The sequence below is a fragment of the Mobula hypostoma genome, chromosome 3, assembly GCF_963921235.1.
Source record: "Mobula hypostoma chromosome 3, sMobHyp1.1, whole genome shotgun sequence".
NCBI classification, from domain to species: domain Eukaryota; kingdom Metazoa; phylum Chordata; class Chondrichthyes; order Myliobatiformes; family Myliobatidae; genus Mobula; species Mobula hypostoma.
Genome location: NC_086099.1, coordinates 30,746,866 through 30,768,346, shown reverse-complemented (window position 1 = coordinate 30,768,346; position 21,481 = coordinate 30,746,866). Strand labels below are relative to the sequence as shown.

Genomic DNA, 21,481 nt, shown 5'->3' with positions numbered 1-21,481 from the left:
TGTGACGCTCTTTGATATTTCATGAACCACATATTTTATGTTGAATGTGATCAGTGAGGAACTACAGATCTGCAGACTTCTTAAAATAATTTTATTTTAGAATTTCAACAATCATCTGAGAAAGCAGAATTCCTTCAATCAATTTGAACTGGATTTGACCTTGCTTGTAAACATGGAAATATAATTTTTCTATTCATGGTACCACCCATTTCTTGATCTTGTTAGATTTGATTTGGTTGCACCTTTGTGATCTTCATATGAAGAATGGCACTTCTGCATAAATTAATTATATTAGTGGACTAGCAACAAAGTCACTACTGTGCAACTATAAGCATAACCCTTCCTTTGTCAGATGTATTTCCTTATCAAATTGTGATTAAATATATCCCTATTAGGGTAAATGCATCACACAATCATTAGTGTCTCAAAACTAGATGCCAGACATCTCGCGATTAAAGATGCTACCTTCAATGCTGTATCAATAAGAAATAAATTAAAATAATTATTTTGAAATTATTTTAAGTGCTAGTTCATGAGGTGTTTGCTTTTTGTTCTGTGTCTATTAACTCCTGTGGAACAAAATTCACAATGAACTGATTAATGGATTTTAGTCAGGCTGTGGAATATAATCAGATTTATTTTTAAGTGCCTCTCAAAAAAATTCAGAGGCATGATGCTCTTTTTTAAAAAAGCATGAACAAAAACAACTTGTTTCTTCAGAATAAAGCTTTTTTGACTATTTCCAGGTCAAATTGCAACATTTTCCAAAATTTGAATGGGCATGCTTAATTGCTCTTCACCACTTCAAGTCAGCTGTAATATACACGTGAAACTTGCTTTCCGATGATGATATTTTCTATGCAAAGGTGGAAGGCATTTCGATGTACCTTCCCCAAATATGGATTATGGTCTATTTCTTCTGTCATTGCTATTGAATTCCCACCATGCTGCTAAGCCTTGGACACCTGAACGGTACAGGTTCCTTCCTCTTTCACCCCAGACCTGTGTTTGTAGCACAGACGTTATGTCTGTAGAAGCAGATACAGGTCACTACACCTGCTTTATTGCTACTCAAGTTGTAGTATAAAGTTGTTTAATTTGGGTTGTTTCAAGCAGTCAAGCTGACTCTAAGTTGCTTAGGTCAAGGAAGCTTGCAGGCTAGATAGATACCAACATATCAAATAACTGATGTGTTTATAAGATGGAAGGTTTATGTACTCAAGGAGGTTAGCTTTACAGCATTAATTGTGAACTGTGATTGCTAAGCTGAGGACTATGCCTCCAAGATGCTTTTAGACCGTTTGTGTTAAAAAGGTATTTGAGGAAATATTTTATGCATGTGAAGACATCCAAGTGAGAGAGAAAGTATAAATGTAGAGAACAGTTCACACTTATTAGGAATGGGATATGGAACATCAAAAAGAAACGTGGAAGAAAGACAGGGTGAACTAGCTTCAGTTTCTGCGACAGACAACTTGTTTGTCTGCATCATGGTAGTCATTTTAGTTTATAGGGTTGTACCTGTGTTCTGAAATCCATTATCCTTTGTCCTTTGTGTTTTGGAATCCTTTTGTGCTTTGTATTTTATAAATAGTTTGTGTTTTAGAAATAGTTAGTAATTTGGAAATGTTTAATATAGAAATCCTCCGTGAAGTTTAAATGTGTTGTCTGGAGTTAAATATGTATCACTGAAAATAAATTATCTGGATTTTATACTACTTTCTTCTCCTTGGTAGAATAGTGGGTTTTGGCAGCTAAACTCACCATGGAGAATAAACAGGAAAGTAAGCCAGTCTTTGAACGATTGGGCAGCTGCAGTATAATATCACTTTAGTGAGAGTACTTGTGGCTATTTATGTCCGATGGGGCTTAAGATCTTTGAGCTTAGAACTTTGAAGTCAGCAAATCTAATACTATCACAGCAGCATCCCGGTAAATCTCCTCGAAAGATTCCACATCCTTCCAATAATGAGGTGATCAGAACTGAACACAATATTCCAGGTTAGGTCTAACCAGGGTTTTATAAAGCTGCAAAATTACCTTGCAGCTCTTGAATTCAATCTCCTGATTAATGAAAGCCAACATACCATACACCTTGGTAATGAAGTTTTTCGGAGTTTGTAGGACTTCTTTTTAATGGGATCCCGGATGGAAATGCTTTTATTGTCATATTGCCAGAATGCTGTCTTCAACTGACAGTTCTATAAAATTTGCAAAACATGCCATGTCTGCAGCTAACACAGAGAAGGCTCACTCTTGTAAGTTGATTGACTGATCATGGCAGTACCTATAGTGATGACGAAAAAGGTGTACACCTATTGTGATCCTAATGTAACTGGCAACCTTGTAATTCTGCAGATTTTCTAGACCACTTTGTTTTAATTCTCTGTGAAAAATCGTAACTGTCTTGAGATTTCTAGATGCTTCCATTCTCCTTTGTTATAAATTGACTTTGAAGCATGCAGGCAATAATTTTTGCAGATGTTCTTTGACAGTATGGTTTATAACTTAAATATTGTAAAGGACTTTGAGTGTTTAAAGATTAAGGATTTGTTTTTAAAGATGCTAGAACACTAAATGAATTTAAGAATATCAATAAAATTCTAATAAAAGCCTCAAATATTGCAATGATTTTGGGAGGGTAACTCCATTATACTCGATAAAACTTGCTTGATTACTTTGTTGTTGACTCTTTATGGATGTTGAAATAGTTCCAATGAGTCCATACAGTGGTCAAATGGATTAAGCAAAAGTCAGAACATAGTTTCACATAAATTATGGTTTTGAAATTGTTGGATCTGGCCTGATTAAAAGATGTTGTAATTATTGCAACATTTTAGTCTGTGGGGATTTAGAAATAATGATGTTTTCTATGACCGTCTATAATAGCAAACCTTCCCTGGCATTGTTCACAGAACGTCTGTGGATACAGAGATGTTTATGTTTTTTTAGCCAACAAGATGATTTGTTCTTTTGTGATCAGTTTCTGAGGAAAATGGTCCAATTAAGCAAACTTTAGTTATATGTAAGCTCTTGAGGTCAATCAGAGACCAATTCTAACTACCTGTAAGTTTATAGTTTGGAAGTAAAATAAAAGTTGAGAATGTTTTTTTTACTTTGCCTTACTCTTATATTATGTAGAACTTAAAGTTTGAAATTTGGTGTTCACTGGCACAGATGGAGAGCATTTATAGATGTGTAAAACAGAATTATCTATGGAATGTTAAAAATTTGCATATGATATCTGCTTCCTGTCTACAAATATTATTTCTACTTGTCACAGTTTAGTTATGTTTTTATGTCAACATTTATAATTTAGTTTGCACTGAGTAGTTATTTTCTTTTTCTAAACATTTCTCTTAGAATGTTCTGTTAACCATTGCCCAGTAGTACCATTTTGGTGCCAATTGCTACCATCTTGTTTTTTCCCAATCTGTTTATCAAGAGAGTTTAATTCAATAAACTGAACCAACAGGATATGATTCTTTAGTCTTCTTCCGTATTAAAGCTGCCAGAACTACCAACTTTTGCTGGACACCATTTTCGTAATTTATCCAGTTTATTTATGTAGTCAATCCCAAGTCAGGAAACTCCGAGCAATCTTGTCTTTCTTTCCTCATAGTCCCTTTAAGGCCTGTTCCTATTTCAACCCATCGAGTCTAAGCTGTCTGTCAGTGCAATTCCATCAGTCCTTTACTTGTTTGTCTATAAACATTTCTCTGTCATGTCTCCATGACTTTTCACTTATTTTCCAGCCACCCGGCTGTACTGGAGATAATTTTCAGCTAATTAATCTATCAGCATGCCTTTGAAATGTAGGAGGAAACCAAAGTTCCTTACAAAAACCCATCTGGTCACTGGGAGAATGTGCAAACACCATACACAAATCCTTGTAAATCAGAACTGAACCCAAGTCTTTGGAGCTGTGTAGTTAGTATAGTAGTAGTTTTACTATTGTGCCAGGTGTTAAATTGGCTATCTTCAGTTTACAACCTCTGCCTTTATGATCTTCCTTTGTCCCAGTGTCCCACTGTGATCTTTTGTATCAGTATCCCACGGTGATTTCACACCTCAAATTCATGAGCTCCAACCCTACTGTTGCTCCTTATTTTGTTAATTTATGAACTTGTTGTTCAATCATTTCATTTCTCAACATTTAATTTCCAATTGCCCACTGCAGTTTTATTTTCAAAATCTTTCTGGTTTCCATTGTCCCATGACAATGCAACGGTGGATATGCAATGGCAAGTATTTAAAGATCGCATGGATGAACTACAACAATTGTTCATCCCAGTTTGGCAAAAGAATAAACCAGGGAAGGTAGTGCACCCGTGGCTGACAAAGGAAACTCGGGATAGTATCAATTCCAAAGAAGAAACGTACAAATTAACCAGAAAAAGTAGCACACCTGAGGACTGGGAGAAATTCAGAGTCCAGAAGAGGGGGACATAGGGCTTAATTATGAAAGGGAAAAAAGATTATGAGAGAAAGCTGGCAGTGAACATAAAAACTGACTGTAAAAGCTTTTATAGATATGTGAAAAAAAAGATTGGTTAAGACAAATGTAGGTCCCTTACAGTCAGAAACAGGTGAATTGATTATGGGGAGCAAGGACATGGCAGACCAATTGAATAATTACTTTGGTTCTATCTTCACTAAGGAGGACATAAATAATCTTCCGGAAATAATGGGGACTGAGGGTCCAGTGAGATGGAGGAACTGAGGAAAATACATGTTAGTAGGGAAGTGGTGTTAGGTAAATTGAAGGGATTAAAGGCAGATAAATCCCTAGGGACAGATGGTCTGCATCCCAGAGTGCTTAAGGAAGTAGCTCAAGAAATAGTGGATGCATTAGTGATAATTTCTCAAAACTCTTTAGATTCTGGATTAGTTCCTGAGGATTGGAGGGTGGCTAATGTAACCCCGCTTTTTAAAAAAGGAGGGAGAGAGAAACCAGGGAATTATAGACCGGTAAGCCTGACATCGGTGGTGGGGAAAATGTTAGAGTCAGTTACCAAAGATGTGATAACAGCAAATTTGGAAAGCGGTGAAATCATTGGCCAAAGTCAGCATGGATTTGTGAAAGGAAAATCATGTCTGACGAATCTCATAGAATTTTTTGAGGATGTAACTAGTAGAGTGGATAGGGGAGAACCAGTGGATGTGGTATATTTGGATTTTCAAAAGGCTTTTGGCAAGGTCCCACACAGGAGATTAGTGTGCAAACTTAAAGCACACGGTATTGGGGGTAAGGTATTGATGTGGATAGCGAATTGGTTGGCAGACAGGAAGCAAAGAGTGGGAATAAACGGGACCTTTTCAGAATGGCAGGCAGCGACTAGTGGGGTACCGCAAGGCTCAGTGCTGAGACCTCAGTTGTTTACATTATATATTAATGACTTGGACAAGGGAATTAAATGCAGCATCTCCAAGTTTGCGGATGATATGAAGCTGGGCGGCAGTGTTAGCTGTGAGGAGGATGCTAAGAGGATGCAGGGTGACTTGGATAGGTTAGGTGAGTGGGCAAATTCTTGGCAGATGCAATTTAATGTGGATAAATGTGAGGTTATCCACTTTGGTGGCAAGAACAGGAAAACAGATTATTATCTGAATGGTGGCCAATTAGGAAAAGGGGAGGTGCAACGAGACCTGGGTGTCATTGTACACCAGTAATTGAAAGTGGGCATGCAGATACAGCAGGCGGTGAAAAAGGCGAATGGTATATTGGCATTCATAGCAAGAGGATTCGAGTACAGGAGCAGGGAGGTACTACTGCAGTTGTACAAGGCCTTGGTGAGACCACACCTGGAGTATTGTGTGCAGTTTTGGTCCCCTAATCTGAGGAAAGACATTCTTGCCATAGAGGGAGTACAAAGAAGGTTCACCAGATTGATTCCTGTGATGGCAGGTCTTTCATATGATGAAAGACTGGATTGACTAGGCTTATACTCTCTGCAATTTAGAAGATTGAGGGGGGATCTGATTGAAACGTATAAAATTCTAAAGGGATTGGACAGGCTAGATGCAGGAAGATTATCCCCGATGTTGGGGAAGTCCAGAACGAGGGGCCACAGTTTGAGGATAAAGGGGAAGCCTTTTAACACCGAGATGAGGAAAGACTTCTTCACACAGAGAGTGGTCAATCTGTTGAATTCTCTGCCACAGGAAACAGTTGAGGCCAGTTCATTGGCTATATTTAAGAGGGAGTTAGATGTGGCCCTTGTGGCTAAAGGGATCAGGGGGTATGGAGAGAAGGCAGGTACAGGGTTCTGAGATGGATGATTAACCATGATCGTACTGAATGGTGGTGCAGGCTCAAAGGGCCAAATGTCCTTCCTGCACCTACTTTCTATGTTTCTATGACCTCTGGGGATCCAATTTTTATGAAATAGTTAACACACTGATAGCTGCTTATTAGAGGGGCATCCTTTTAGAATGGAGATGAGGAGGAATGTGTTTATCCAGAGAGTAATGAATCTGTGTAATTCTTTGCCAAGTCCTTATGCATATTTAGGGCAGAGGTTGATAGATTCTTGATCAGTCAGGACATGAAGGGATACAAGGAGAAGGCAGGAGATTGGGGATGAGAGGAAAATTGGATCTGTCACGATGAAATAGTGGAGCAGACTCGATGGGCCAAATGACCTAATTTTGCTCCTGCATCTTATGGTCTTATTTCTGCTATAGTATTCTTTTGTTGTTGGTGATTCATAAGATACTATTATTTGGTTACCGGAGTCCCAGAACTCTTTTGGTGCAGCATCATAGAAAATTTGAGGGGAGGAGAGAGAGCTATTTATTGAGCTTATGTCCGCTTTCTTTAGAGCAATCTATTCAGTTCTATTGTCTATTCTTGCATCACCTAAGGCTCTGCTCACTGAGATGATTTTGGATTCTGTACAGATCTGTTTTTTAGTAATTGTGCTTTGTTCCAGTTAAGTCTGCTATCACAAGTGGAGCTAATGAGATGTGAAGTGGAGTTGGCTGCCCTTCCCAGATCCAAAATTAAAGTTGGTGGGACCCTTTGCAACTGATTGAATATACACCCACATTAGAATGCTCTTGTTCAATATAGAGTTAGATTTTTAGAGTTTAGGAGGTATTAGGAGGTTTAGGAGGTGGTATTGTGCACATCTAATAGCCCTCTTGGGTAGATACTTCTTTCTAAATCTGATTTTTTAATATTTATCTTGAATTAGGATTAGCAGGATTAGGGATCAATGACAAGATAATTTTAAAGTTTTTTTGTGTGGAATGAGGTGAAAGCATGAATATTGATCCAGTGACTATAAGGGAAAATATATATTTCCAAATTAAGAGATCTATGACTTAAGATATGTAATTTATACTCGTGGATGAATTAGAATACAGGTTTGGGAGTTGTGGTTGAAGAAGCTTTTGGCAAGTTGGTCCACTACATCGGCCAAACCAGGAGGGTTGGAAATGGAAGGCTTAAATATTCCCTATGCCATTCCTGACCCTGCATCATAAAGTTTAATAAGTTTATTAATTTATTGCTTTAGGGTTTTAACTCCTTGCACCCAATATTGAGTTTGAAATGTTCTGACTGCTCCTGCCTGCAAGGAGATGTCTAAAGTTACAATGCAAGTCTGATGAAAATCAAATAAAATTCTAGAATATTTGAAACACTGACAGAAAATGCTGAACAAACTCATCAGGTCTGGAAGAAGCTGTAAAAAGAGAAACAGGGTTAATATTTCAGACATTTTTAGAACTGATAGAGAAAGCAGATTAATTTTGATCTGCAAAGAGGATATAGGAAAATTGGATGGGACCTAAGGAAGTGTTGAAAGACTGAGACCAGGGTTGCCCAGTGGAGAATTGATAGGTGTCCAATGATTTGTGCACTTAACGGAAGAATACTGCCAGTTATTGAGGTACAAACTTTTGAGAAAAGTGTAAGATGTTGGCAAGTAAGTTCCATGAGCATTTTACCTAGTTGATTTCTAGTGAGTATCCAGAGTTAAAATATCCTCCGGCTTGTGAGAATACATATCACAATATAGGAATTGTATACATACTAGCTATCAAATCAAAGCTCAATACTCGCAAGAAAACTCTGGTAATCACTGCCAATCCACTAAAATTAAAATTTAAATGAATATCATTGAATCAAAAATGCATTAAATGACACTCTCAACATTAAGTTATTTCAGGTGTATAATTGCTCTTTTGAAGTTATAATTTATTTGCGATGTTTTGCTTATTTTTTAATTCTAGGTGCTACTGGACTGGTGACCATTGACAAATATGGTGATAGACTCATCGACTTCAGTCTCTGGAATATGGTCAACACAAAAACTGGGGAATATAAAGTTAGTCCTCCTTTCATATTTTTTGTATTTTGCATATTTTGTTATATTTGTATTGGTGATAGATTGGTGCAAGTATACAATCTTCCAAATGATGAGCAAAATAGTAAATTAGAACTTCATTGAGAGGGAATCCAATGATTATCTTGTTCAGTGAGAGCTCAGGTTGGAAACACTGAAGTGTCACTTCTGTAGCACAACAGTGATGCTGGACTTTCACAGTAGCACTGGAAGAACTCAGCAAGTCAGTCATCATCTATGGAGAGAAATAAATAGTCGATGTTTTGGTTTGAGATGCAAATCTTTGACTCTTTAGATAAGATTAGATTCAACTTTATTGTCATTGTGCTGAGTACAGATACAAAGCCAATGAAGTGCATTTAGCATCTGACCAGAAATGCAAAGAATAGTGTTATTTACAAAATAACTGTGAATAAAAAAAGTGCTACAGCACACAAATATAGAAGTACTGAGACAGTACAATACGGATGCAATACTGCTTAGCGCTGTGTTGAGAGGTTTAGCAGTGTCACAGCCTCAGGTAAGAAGCTCTTCCTGTGCCTACTGGTGTGGGAGCAGAGGCTCCTGTAATGCCTACCGGATGGGAGGAGAGTAAAACATCCATGGTTAGGGTTAGATGTGTCCTTGATAATGCTTTTCGCCCTGCCCAGGCAGCGTTTATGGTAAATGTTCTCAATGGTGGGCAATTGGGTGCCAATAATCCGCTGGGCAGTTTTCACCACACGCTGGAGTGCTTTGCGGTCCGATACAGGAGAATTGCCATACCACACTGAGATGCAGTTGGTGAGCATGCTCTCAATGGTACAGTGTTTATTCCACTCCATTGACGCTGCCTGACCTACTAAGTTCCCCCAACATTTTGTGAGTGTCACTTCTTTTTCTGGGCCTTCCTCCCAATGGAAAAAAGTAGATTAGAAAATCAATTTTATATGTATTTAAAATATGGTGGCAAAACTTATTAATGTGGACCATTTGTAGAGTGTTCATATTTGAAGCATGTGGACTAATCAGAATTTATATAGATTTATACTGCACAGGAATAGGCTCTTCAGCCAAACTCATCCTGTTGACCAAGTGGTCTTCCTGAGCTAGTCTCATTTACCTGCATTTAGCTCATATCTCACTAAATCCCCCCTATCTATGAACCTGCCCAAATATCTTTCAGTCTGGATGTTTTCAAACCAGACACAATGGATGAACCAAGAGATCCACTACCTACTGAAGGTCCAAGACTGGGGCATTCATATCAGGTCACCCTGATCTACACAGGGTAGCAATCGTATATTCCAATCAAAGTAATCATTCCCTTCCTATTTGTAAGTGTTACTCTGCAACCTTACTGGACATTTTCTCAGGAATATCATCTCTCAGTCCATAATATTCAATCAAATCAAAATTGAACACACACACACACACACACACACACACACCTTTACTTCTACCTCTAGCAGACTTGACGTGTATAACCTGGAACCACAAGTCCTGCCTGTCCCGTCACTAGCTTTCCATAATAGCTGTGATATCATAATCACACGTTGTCAACTATGTTCTGTGCTTATCTGTTAGCCTTGCATCAAAGTAAATGCAGTTTAGCTTATCAGACCTTCTTTATACTCTGTTGTATTCCTGCCTGTACTGCCCAATGGACTTGCTTTAAATTGAATATTTCCCTCAACTTTCTCATCTGACACACTATGACTTTAGCTACCAACCCCCTACTAGACTAGCTTAAACCCTCAGTACATAATCCATATAGGTCTTTATCTTCCAAATACTAATTTTATGGTAATTATTGGGATCACTTCAATTTAAATTATGAGCGTGAGTAATTGTTATTATTCACAGGTAGAATGTAGGTATCGCTGGCATGACTCAAATTTATTGCTCATCCCTTATTTCTGCAGGGAAGGCTGAGAGTTGCTGCTGACTTGACCCACTGCAGTCCTTGTAGTCACTGGCAGGGGGAAACATTTCAAACTGGGAACTGCCTATTCAATGCAAAGCAAAGAACTATAGTGATATTACTGGGCCACAAGCGGCCAACTTATTTTTGTCAATGTGCTATCAGAATCTGCTTGAAAACAGATATGTATTTTGAGGGCTATCAAAGGAATCTGGGTAGGGAGGGAGACTTGATTTGAAGTAATGTATTGGACCCCAAAGAAATCTGCTGAGAATTGTGGAACAAATTGTGGTAGATTGAGTGCCAATGCACAGAGTATATAGAAGAGCCCTTAGCACTGTAATAAGACATCTCAGTAATATCAGTCTCCACCTTGTGTGATAAACCCAGGGAAATATATTGATTTGCAAAGGTAAGCATCATTTGCTTACATAAGTTTGGCGTAAATATCAACAAGGCCTTTAATGGTTTAAAAGTTTCTAGTTAAAAGTTTTGGCAACTACCAATCTCCTCATTTGGACAATATGCACTTCCATTAGGCTGAGTTCTACACTGAAAGTAATCATTTATAACGTTGAATACTCTTTTTTTTATCTTGGGATCACCAGTACATTTTCAATCATTTCTGGAGCAGTCAGAGAGGGTATGTGTATGCAAGTTCACATTCACTTTTATTGTGATTTCAGAATATGCACGACTATAATTGTTAAATACTTGATTATACAGAATAATGAAGGCCAAACGGTGCGAATTTAACAGAATTTCATTGCTTTGTACAGATTGTTGCTCACTATCTGGGAACAAAAAAACAGATTTACTGGATTCCCAATGTAAAGATTCACTGGCCATTGGGCTACGTTCCAGAAGACAACCCGACATGTGTGTTTGAAGCTGATGAAACAATCTGTGAACAAGGTATTGTTTCTTGCTGTGTGAAGTTTTGAGGCCCTTCAGTCTCTTTAGAATCACCACTTATGATTCTATGGTACAAAACTGTAGAGTAATATACGATAAAAAAGCAGTCTGGTACCCAGTGCTGGAGAATAATAATTGAAGTATTTCTTATCTAATTGATTTGAACAACTATTTTCTTCCGAGAACAGTTTTTGCAATGGATTATTCTCCAGAGCCCTGTACTTAAGAAACAGAACATGGTGTTGAATCTAGTCCCTCAAGCCTGATCCACCATTCAAAGCAGTGAAATTTATGATCTAATATCCTATCTCTGCTCTTTTTCAGTCCCTTTTCAAAGTTCCAAGTAAATTTTATTCTCAGAGTACACATATGTCACCACATACACCCCTGAGATTCTTTTTCCTGTAGGCATACTCAACAAATTTATAAAAGAGTAACTTTAAGAGGATCAATGAAAGTTAAAGTAGAGCATAGAAGTCAACAAACTGTGCAAATGCAAATATAAATAAATAGAAACAAATAACAAGAACATGAAATAACAAAATAAAATATCCTTAAGTGAGATCACTGGTTGTGGAAACATCTCAATAGTTGAGAGTAGTTATCCCCTTTTGTTCAAGAATTTGGTGGTTGAGAGGTAGTAACTGTTCTTGAACCTGGTGGTACAAGTCCTGAGATAAAGTAGTGACTGTAAATAGTGGCCTAATCATCAATCAGACAGAATAATATAGAATCATAGAATTGATGCAGTACAGGAGAAGCGCATCTAACCTATGGAGTCTATGACAATTCCTGGTAGAAACATCTCTACCATCCAATCTCTCTGCTCTTTCTCAGTCTCCCAACCTTATTCTCTGATAAATGTCTATCTAAATCCTTGATTTATCCTGTTTCTGCCATCATTTCAGTCAATGAATTCCAGTTTCTCATCACACTAAATAGTTTTGCCATGTATCCCCATTGTAACATTTTGAGACCCCCCCCGCCAATCATTGAGGCATCAACCACTGCCCCAGTTTTTCTCTATTAACCCCATTTACAATCTTGTACTCCACTATCAAATCTCCTCTCTACCTTCTTTGTTCTAAGGTGAACAGCTCCAGCTTCTCCTATAACTGAAATCTCTCATCCCTGGAACACTCTCATAGATCTTTTCTGAGCACTCTTGGGGATCTTCACATCATTGCTAAAGCATGGTGAGTGGAAGTGGATGGAATACTCCAGTTATGACCTAGCCAATATATCATGCAGTTCAACGTAACCTTGCATGTCTTTCAAATGCTAGGATATGTGCACATGATCACCCTTCAGTACTGCGTCATTCAGTCAAAAATGGCTCTCCTTACTCTTCCACCAAAGTGTATGGCTTTTCATTACTTTGTATTAAATTTAAGCTGCATCTTGTCTGTCCATTCAATCAGACTGCTACTTACTGACTTGCAATCTATGGCTATTTTCCTCACTGCTTACAACACTTTCTCTGCATATACTGTATGGAAATATTACCTTGCATGCCCGTGTTTAATGCATAATTGTGTATATACGACCCAGCACTGACCTAGGAATGATCATTTTCCACTATCTTTAAACCTGGAAAATCTACTTTATCTACACTCAGGCCTTGAATCCAGTTTCCATGCTGTTTCTGATCATTAAGCACAGTGCATCTCAGCTTCATTAACTGGCCATCTGTTTAGGACTTTATCAAAGGCTTGAAATTTAAAAAAAAACAAACTGCAGGTGTTGGAGACCTAACATAAAATAAAGTGCTAAAATATTCAGCACATCAGGTCACATATGTGGGAAAAGAAGCAGAATTAATGTTTCAGGTTATAGAATTGTAAAGGGAAGGAAAGAAAAGAAATTTTGATGAGAGGGTGGGGAGGGGATGATTGTTACCATGGTAATCAGTATTATCTGGTCAATGGGTGATTGTGAACAGTTAAAGGGCGAGGAAAGAACATAGGTGATAGATTGCAGTAGTTGCAAAATTCAGAGCAGAAAGGCATGCATGGCGGGTCAGGTTGGGAAGTTTTCCACTCCCAGAGGAGGGAGAACAGAAACATATGAACTAAGTTAATATCGCAGGTGAATGATTGATGCAGCGAAATCAAGTTACCCAAAGTTGTAAAATTTAATATTGAATCTAAGATGCTACAGAATGTCCAAATGAAAGATGAGTTGCTGTTCCTCAACTTGCTTTGGGTCTCATTGTAGCCGTGCCATACTATGGGGGCCTCTTACATTGTGACCACGAAGATGAACAGGATGTTTTGACACACTTGTGCCAACTTCGTGATGGATTTTTTTCATCATGCCAAAGTCTTGTATCGTTGTGATGATGGAGAGAATCTGTAATTGGCCGAATCAAGACTGGACATTAGTAATTACCTCTGTACTCAATATTTTTGACCGAAGTACTCACTGCAAAATACCTTCATCCCAGTAAAAACTGGACAAACTCTTTACAATTTACAGCAAAAATATAGGTACCAAGCGAAATTTTAAAGCCTGCACTGGATTTATATGTGGTAGATGTTTCATTATCTATGTATCTTCGGTATATCATTATAACTGAAGCAAAGCTATTCCCATAAATGTTATGTTGCTTTATCTTTTTAAATAGGAATGAGAAGCTTTTTGTTTTTCAATGTGTCTTTAGGCAAAGTATGAGTTTCATATTGAGTTGAGTAACCAGGCACTGCTTTAAAACGCTTTACTGTTGTTGCTTCCTTTAGCTGGTTTATCAATGTTCGGAATTGTCACACTGGGAACTGGTTTCATTCTGGCAATTTTTGTGATCTCCAGTTTTCTTGCTTACCGGTAGGTAATGTGTCGGGGTTCTGTACTTTTATAAAAAGAAATTTGACAACTTCTGATTTTGTTTTTTTTTAAATAATAATGCTTTCTATTCTTTATTTAAAGCCATTGAGATTAAGAACTAAAATCACATTAAACAGAAGTATGTTTAACATGCTATTAGAATCTGAAACAAGAAACACATTGCCTGAGGAATTCAATGGGTCATGCAGCAGCTGTCGAAACAGGAGCAAAATGAGCTTCATGTTGAGGCATGTTCAGGACTGAGAGTGTGGAGGAGAGTTAGTCAGTATAAAGAGGTGAGAGGGCGAAGGAGGCAGAGGCTGCTAGGTGGAACCAGTGATGGGTAGATAGAGTCAGGTGGGGGGTAGAGAAGGAGAGAACAAGAACCAACTGGTGATGTAGAGATGTCTGAGGCTGCTGGAATCTGTTAAGGTAGATAATACATGGAAGCATATAAGAGAGGGATGATGGGCAGATGGAATCACTGGAGGAGAGGATGGAAGACCCAGTAGGTAAAGTGTGTGGGTATTAATCAGATGGAACCAGTTGGGGTGAAAAGTGAAACCGGGTAACATGGTGCTCGGGTTTGTAATATATTTAATATTTAAGTAATATTTGAGTAAGCATTCTTTGCTTGTTTACATGATTCAATGTGGGTTATAGGTAAGAATAACATGAATGGCATACGTCATTACGCGACCTCGGCATATGTAAGCGATACACTGGAGAAAAGGAAAGTAAAGCTAAGTAGACATGTGATCCCGATTAGTTTCTGGAGTTACAAAACTTAATAGGGTTTGGTAAAAGGTGGGTGAGAAAATCTGTGGATCAGAAGGAGAGAGAAAGAAACACAAGGCTGGGGGCTGTGGGTTACCTGAAATAGGAAAAATCACATTCATGCCTTTGGGTTGTAGACTACCCAGACAGAACATGAGGTACTGTTCTTCTAAAGAAGATGTACCTGTGTTGCTAATTTATTACTTTAGAGAATTAATTGCAGATTTGATGTTGCATAGCTACTGTAGGAGTAATTCATTACTCAGCTTAATGATACTTTAACAGGAAACTAAAGCTGGAGAAGGAATTGGCCAGTATGCTGTGGCGGATCCGTTGGGAAGAATTGCAAATGGGGAACACCGATAAGTACCGGAAAAGGGCCGGCAGCAGGCTTACATTATCCCTGGTAAGTGTTTACAAGACTATTACAGTACAAATTCCCAGGCCCAATGAAGCGTATCCTAAAATATTGTGGGAAGCCAGGGAAGAAGTTACTGGGGCATTTGGAAAGGTTAATGGATAATTTTCAAAAATGCTCTCAAGGGATGTGGGCCAAATGCAGGCGAATGGGAATGGTAGCTCATCTCAAGTAAAAAACTTGGCATGGTTGAGTTGGGCAAAAGGACTGTTTCTATTCTATGACTCTGTATCCATGAAAACAGTAACAAATCATGAAGGCATCATAATGCTGCATCCTGGACTTGCAGTACTGCCATACATTGACTACTCTAGAAGAGGCAGGCAGTTTAATCCCACGCAAGAGACTGTACCAGAAAAATCTAGCTGTAGTTTTGAAGGTGTGCTGGACAGTTGAGTGTTCTGTGTTTTTTTCTGGGTAAGATGATAAAGGACCATCAATTTGGCCTCTTTAATTTAAGCTAAAGATCTTGCTGTATTATTGTGAAGTAGTGGAGTTAATACTGGTGCCCCAGAAAATATTTTGTAGCCTGGGAAAAATACACACTCAGGACAACAAATACTTTTTTGGATCTTCAATTCCTTTATCTGCTTTAAATGTTTTAATGCAGAAAGAAGTGTCGAAATAAAAAGAACAAAATGACTGAGAAAAAACAGTTCCTGCTGTTACAATCTCAGTTTAACTGCACTGCACAGACTTGTGTATCAACTAGTTACATATGCAGTATGAAAATAAATAAAACAAAATATACAAAACCACTACGGTAGTGGCAATTCTAAATAGAAATACAAACATTAGAATCCCCCGAATCCTGTACCTTATACACAAGTTAGACCCTGAAACAAATTCTCATTGTTCACACTGCATGAATAGAGATTAACACATTCACATCACTCCATGACCAAATGTGAATGTAACAAAGCAATAAAGTAAGACAAAAATAAACTTTTACAATATATTGCCTTGGAGTTAAATTACTTGAAAACCTACTAGGCCAATAAACAACTTCGCACCACCATGCCATCCAGCGTCAGTACTTGCGAAAATCTAAAGCATCCACATGTAGAGCATGTCAAATTACCAATATTCTCAATTTACAAAAAAGTATAAATGAATTTGTATGGAAATTTCAAATATTGTTCACATTTCCTCACCATACGACCAGAACTTACAGGGGAAAAAAACAGCTCCCAGTACTTAATGTTTGTTTTTCTAGAACATTGTAATCCTTCTTACTACTCCACATGTGCATAATGACTTCACCATTTTCTCTTAAAGGCACAGGCAGCTATTTTAGCAATACCAATGTGAATGCATAAGTGCACTTTAACAATAAAAAATACTATTAAAACTAAGAACGCAAACGTGAGGAAATCTGCAGATGCTGGAATTTCAAGGAACACACAAAAAATACTGATGAACGCAGCAGGCCCGGCAGCATCTATAGGAAGAGGTACAGTCGACATTTTGGGCCGAGGCATCGACTGTACCTTTTCCTATAGATGCTGCCCGGCCTGCTGCGTTCACCAGCATTTTTTGTGTGTGTTGCTTCAAACTAAGAAGCAATTATTGTTCTTTTTTGGAATTGACTGTGCATAGATTGGCTGCTGTATTTTCCATATTGTTACATTGGTTAGACTTCAAATGTATTCCATTCGTTACGAATCTCACAGCTGTGAGGCTATTATTAATGGAAGTCTACGTTCTTTCTGTTCTGCAAATGTTCATCCAATGAGCCATTCTTTGTGTAAACTGAAGAGGCTGTAAGTCAAAGAAGAGAGGGAACATGGTGGTTGAGACTGAGCTGGATCTTTTATGGGTCAGGATTGCAAATTCTGGCTTCTTTGACCCTTTGAGATACAGAGGCCATGTTTTTGTTACTGCTTTCTTGCTTGCAAAATTCAGTTGCACCCAAAGCCCAAATAAACGTTGTGCAGGTTGATGGTTGGTGCTTTGTTCAGAAGTTGGGTTTCAGAGAACCAGGGTGACTGGTGGCCACGGGTCTGATTGGATCTAACATATCGGCTGAGCAAAGAAACTTTGGGATCAAGTGGTGATGATTGCATAGTTCTGGCATGAACGGTTGAGGACAAGTCAGAGAGTGAAAGGCTTTGTGTGCCTTGTTATCTCCCTCTTTGACTCTCTATGATACTGAACACTAGCAACAATTTGAACTATTGGGAAAGGGCCTTAATGCACACAATGTAGAGTACAGGGTCAGTGACATCCTTTACAGTTACAAGTGTCATTACTTTTCATCCACATTCAGTAATTTTCTTTTCTGGAACTTCACATTGCAGCAACAATGGAAACAATTAGCTACAATTCTTAAAGGTCTAATGGAAATTTGTCTGATATATTATATACATTTATAATAATGAATGACAAAATGGGGGAAAAGGCCAGCAAGCTAACCCAGCTCCAAATCTTTACCTTGGCACAAAGCCTTTGATGCATGTTGACAATTTCAAATTCCTGGGTATCAACATCTCTGAGGATCAAACCTGGTTCCAACGTATTGACACAGCTATAAAGAAGGCAAGACAGCAGCTATATTTCATTAGCAGTTTAAGGAGATTTGGTTAGTTACCCAAGACACTCAAAAACTTCTACAGATGTATCATGGAGAGCATTCAGACAGGCTCCTCACTGTCTGCTAGGGGAAGGGGGGTCCGGGTGGGTGGAGGCAGCTACTGCACAGGATCGAAAGAAGCTACAGAAAGCTGTAAAATTAATCAGCTCCATCTTGGGTTCTAGCCTCCATAATATCCAAGACACCTTCAAGGAGCGATGCCTCAAAAAGGCAGCATCCATTATTGAGGACTCCTATCACCCAGGACACATCCTCTTCTCATTGTTACCATCAGGAAGGAGGTTACAGGAGCCTGAAGGCATTCAGCGACTCAAGAACAGCCATCTGATTTCTAAATGGACATTGAACTCATGAACACTACCTTTTTATTATTTCTGTTTTTGCACTATTTTTGATTTATACATATACTTACTGTAATTTTAAAAATTATCTTTTTCTATATTTATCATGTATTGCATTGTACCGCTGCCTCAAAGTTAACAAATTTCTCGACATCTTCCAGTGATATTAAACCTGATTCTGATTCTGCTTCTGCTTGGCAGATTGTTCTTTATTTGATTCTATTTATGTGCAGTTGTCCAGGGACTGTGATCGAACTATGCCGTAAAGGCAAGTTAGCAGTGTGTGTTATTCTTTCTGAGGTATCCCTTATTCTCTGAGAGACACCCTCCTGGCTCAAGGCAGTTTGGAATCTGGGCTGTGATGTGTCTTAAGCTTTCTGTTATATCAGTTGTAGGGCTGCCCTGGACTTTATCTTTGCTCTTGGTGGTGATAGGTCGCTAGCATTTCTGTTTTGGATGCCATTTTTTCACAATACAACATAGACACTTCCTTGCCTACCATCAACAGTATATACATGAGATGCAGCCTTAAGAAGAGAACATCCATCATCTAACATCCCTACCACTTGGGTCATGCATTTTCACACTGCTACCATAAGGCAAGGAGGTACAGAAGCCTTAACTCCCATACCACCAGGTTCAAGAATAACTACTTCTCTTCAACCATTCTTGAACCAACCAACATAACCTTGATCGCTACCGCTTAGCAACAGTATGAACCACTTAACACTAGAACTGACTTATTTTTATTCTATTTGTGTTCTTTCTTGTAAAATTTGCACATAATTTATATTTAATTTGTGTTTTCCTGGTGAGCACCGTTTAGATGATGCTATGTGCCTGTGATGCTGTTGCAAGTAAGCATCGTTGCACTTGTGCATCTGACAAAAACTCGACTCTGACTTTCCGCTGTTGTACTTTTGTTGATGGAAGAAGAGTTTTATCTTGTCTACATAGAATTGCTCAAGATCCATTGGCTGGGATACTGAGAGAAATGAAGATGCTCCAGTAGGGGTCTGATCATCATAATCTGGCCATCTTGGAAGACTGTGGCTCATTCTCAATGATCAGCACTTTGACGATGTCAATAGACAATAGACAATAGATAATAGGTGCAGGAGTAGGCCATTCAGCCCTTCGAGCCAGCACCACCATTCACTGTGATCACGGCTGCTCATCCACAATCAGAACCCTTTTCCTGCCTTATCCCCATATCCCTTCACCTGATATGTCGCATATCAGGCAATGATTCCTTTGAGCTTGGCAGTGGCTATTTTCTAAGTCTCCTAAGAATTTGAAAAATGATCATCTGTAAACGAAAGAATGTTTCCATCGGACTAAAACAGGTCAGATATAACTATTGGTGGAGATCAGTCAGGGATTGATTGAGGGCAAAGGGCTTCCTTTATCAATTCCATTGTAGAGATCTACACTTTGTGGCATAGTTCCCGTCCATTTCGGGCCGATTGCATAGCAATCAACAATCAGAGTTCCAATTCCTGCCGCTGGCCATAAAGATTTTTTATACGTTCTTCCATGACCACATGGATTATTCTCCAGGATTTCCAGTTTCCTCCCGCATTCCAGAGACACACGAGTTAGGGTCAGTAAGTATGGGCATGCTACCTTGGCGTCAAAATCACGGTGACACTTGTGGACTTCCCCCAGCACAATCCTCACTGATCTCATTCGACACAAGTGATGTACTTCACTGTATGTTTTGATGTATTCATGACAAATAAAGCTTATCTTTCGTTATCTTTTTCTCACATTCTGGGGTGGCAGCTGTTCACTCCCAGATGTGAGCAATGCATGTGAGCTACCAAGTGGTTCCTACATAGCTCGAGAGTGATGCCCTTTAACTTCTGATCACATTCTCTTAGGTGCCCAGTTCATCCAGCTTAGGAGTTGGGTTCATCTTGCACTCTGACTCTTCCCCTCCCATCCCAGCCATTGACTTCAGACGCTGCATTGCTTCATTCTGTTGGGTAGTTGCTTCAGTCTCCTGCATTGGTAATTGAAAGATTGGACTGTTTCTGGCATTTTGAATACCTTCAGCTCATTTTCCTTGGCATTGCTTGTGTCCTTGGCTAACCTCTGCTGCCTGTCAGTTATTGACACACTTTCAGGCAAGTAATCACAACAGAGCTCTATTTCCAAACTAAAGCAACACACATACAAAATGCTAGAGCAACTCGGCAGGTCAGGCAGAATCTATGGAAATTAATAAACAGTTGATGTTTCAGTTTAAGACCCTTCTTTGGCACTGGAAAGGAAGGGGGAAGATGCCAGGATAAAAACATGGGGGGGAAGGGAAGGAGGCGAGCTGAAGTTGATAGGTGAAGCTAGGTGAAAGGTAAAGGGCAGTGAAATCCTTTCTCACTGCTTCCCCTCTGTGATCTCTGCTGCCTCTGACTCTACAACCAAGTACTCAACCAGACCTGCTACCACAGCCACATATCCTTCCTGAGGGCTTGTCTTTGCAGCCATCTTGTTCAACATGGCTTATCAGATTCCTCCTTCTTCAGCCGTTCCCACCCCCCTGGCTTCACCTATCACTTCCTAGCTAACCTCCTTCTCCCCCCTCCACCTTTTTACTCTGGAATCTTTCCCCTTCCTTTCCAGTCCTGAAGAAAGATCTCAGCCTGAAACATGAACAGTTTATTCCTTTCCATAGATGCTGCCTGACCAGCATTTTGTGTGTGTTGCTTTGGATTTCCAGCATCTGTAGACTTGCTCATATTTATGTTCTACTTTATTAAATTCATGCACAAACTGATGATTTAGCATTCACCATTACACTTGATGTTCTATTACCAAATTGACCCTCACTTGTAAACTGGCCAGGTTCATGATGAGGGGTTTTCATGACTCCATCCCAGATATGGATGATTACTTTGTCTTCGCTACTGCTTTGTAAAGTCTCTCACATACTGTCTCTAGATCACTCCTGTTTCCTTTGCAACCAATTGTAAGGCAATAAAATTATTTTTTCTCCAGATGCAGACTTGTGTTTTCAACTTCTTCACTTGTGATCTTCACTCCTTACCTTGAGGTTATCTCTTGGCTTTACAATACAGCACTGACCCTCACATTCTATGCTACATTCTCTCATGCGTTCTCTGCTGGCTCATTGATCTCCATTGGCTTGTGATCACTGTGTGCGTATAGTGTTCTCCGAGTATGCCTCTCATTCATAGGTCACATAAAGATGGTTTCTTCATTGTGTAATGAGCATCCCAACATCCAACAGTGTCCTGCTCCTGTGTGCTATCAGCTGATCTCCTACAAGACTGTTGGTCACATTCATGACCTGGTCTTGTTTTAATCTCTCCACATATGTCCGATCTCCAGAGT

General features: G+C 39.0%; 1 protein-coding gene across 1 annotated transcript in view; it reads left to right on the top strand.

Annotated features, from left to right (window-relative positions):
- Positions 1-21,481, top strand: part of npr2 (natriuretic peptide receptor 2) — a 160,107-nt gene that overhangs the window by 43,698 nt on the left and 94,928 nt on the right. The window contains exons 6-9 of the mRNA XM_063042843.1: positions 8,242-8,336; positions 11,037-11,172; positions 13,911-13,995; positions 15,058-15,178. Coding sequence (XP_062898913.1) covers positions 8,242-8,336; positions 11,037-11,172; positions 13,911-13,995; positions 15,058-15,178 — 437 coding nt within the window. The remainder of the gene's footprint in view (positions 1-8,241; positions 8,337-11,036; positions 11,173-13,910; positions 13,996-15,057; positions 15,179-21,481) is intronic.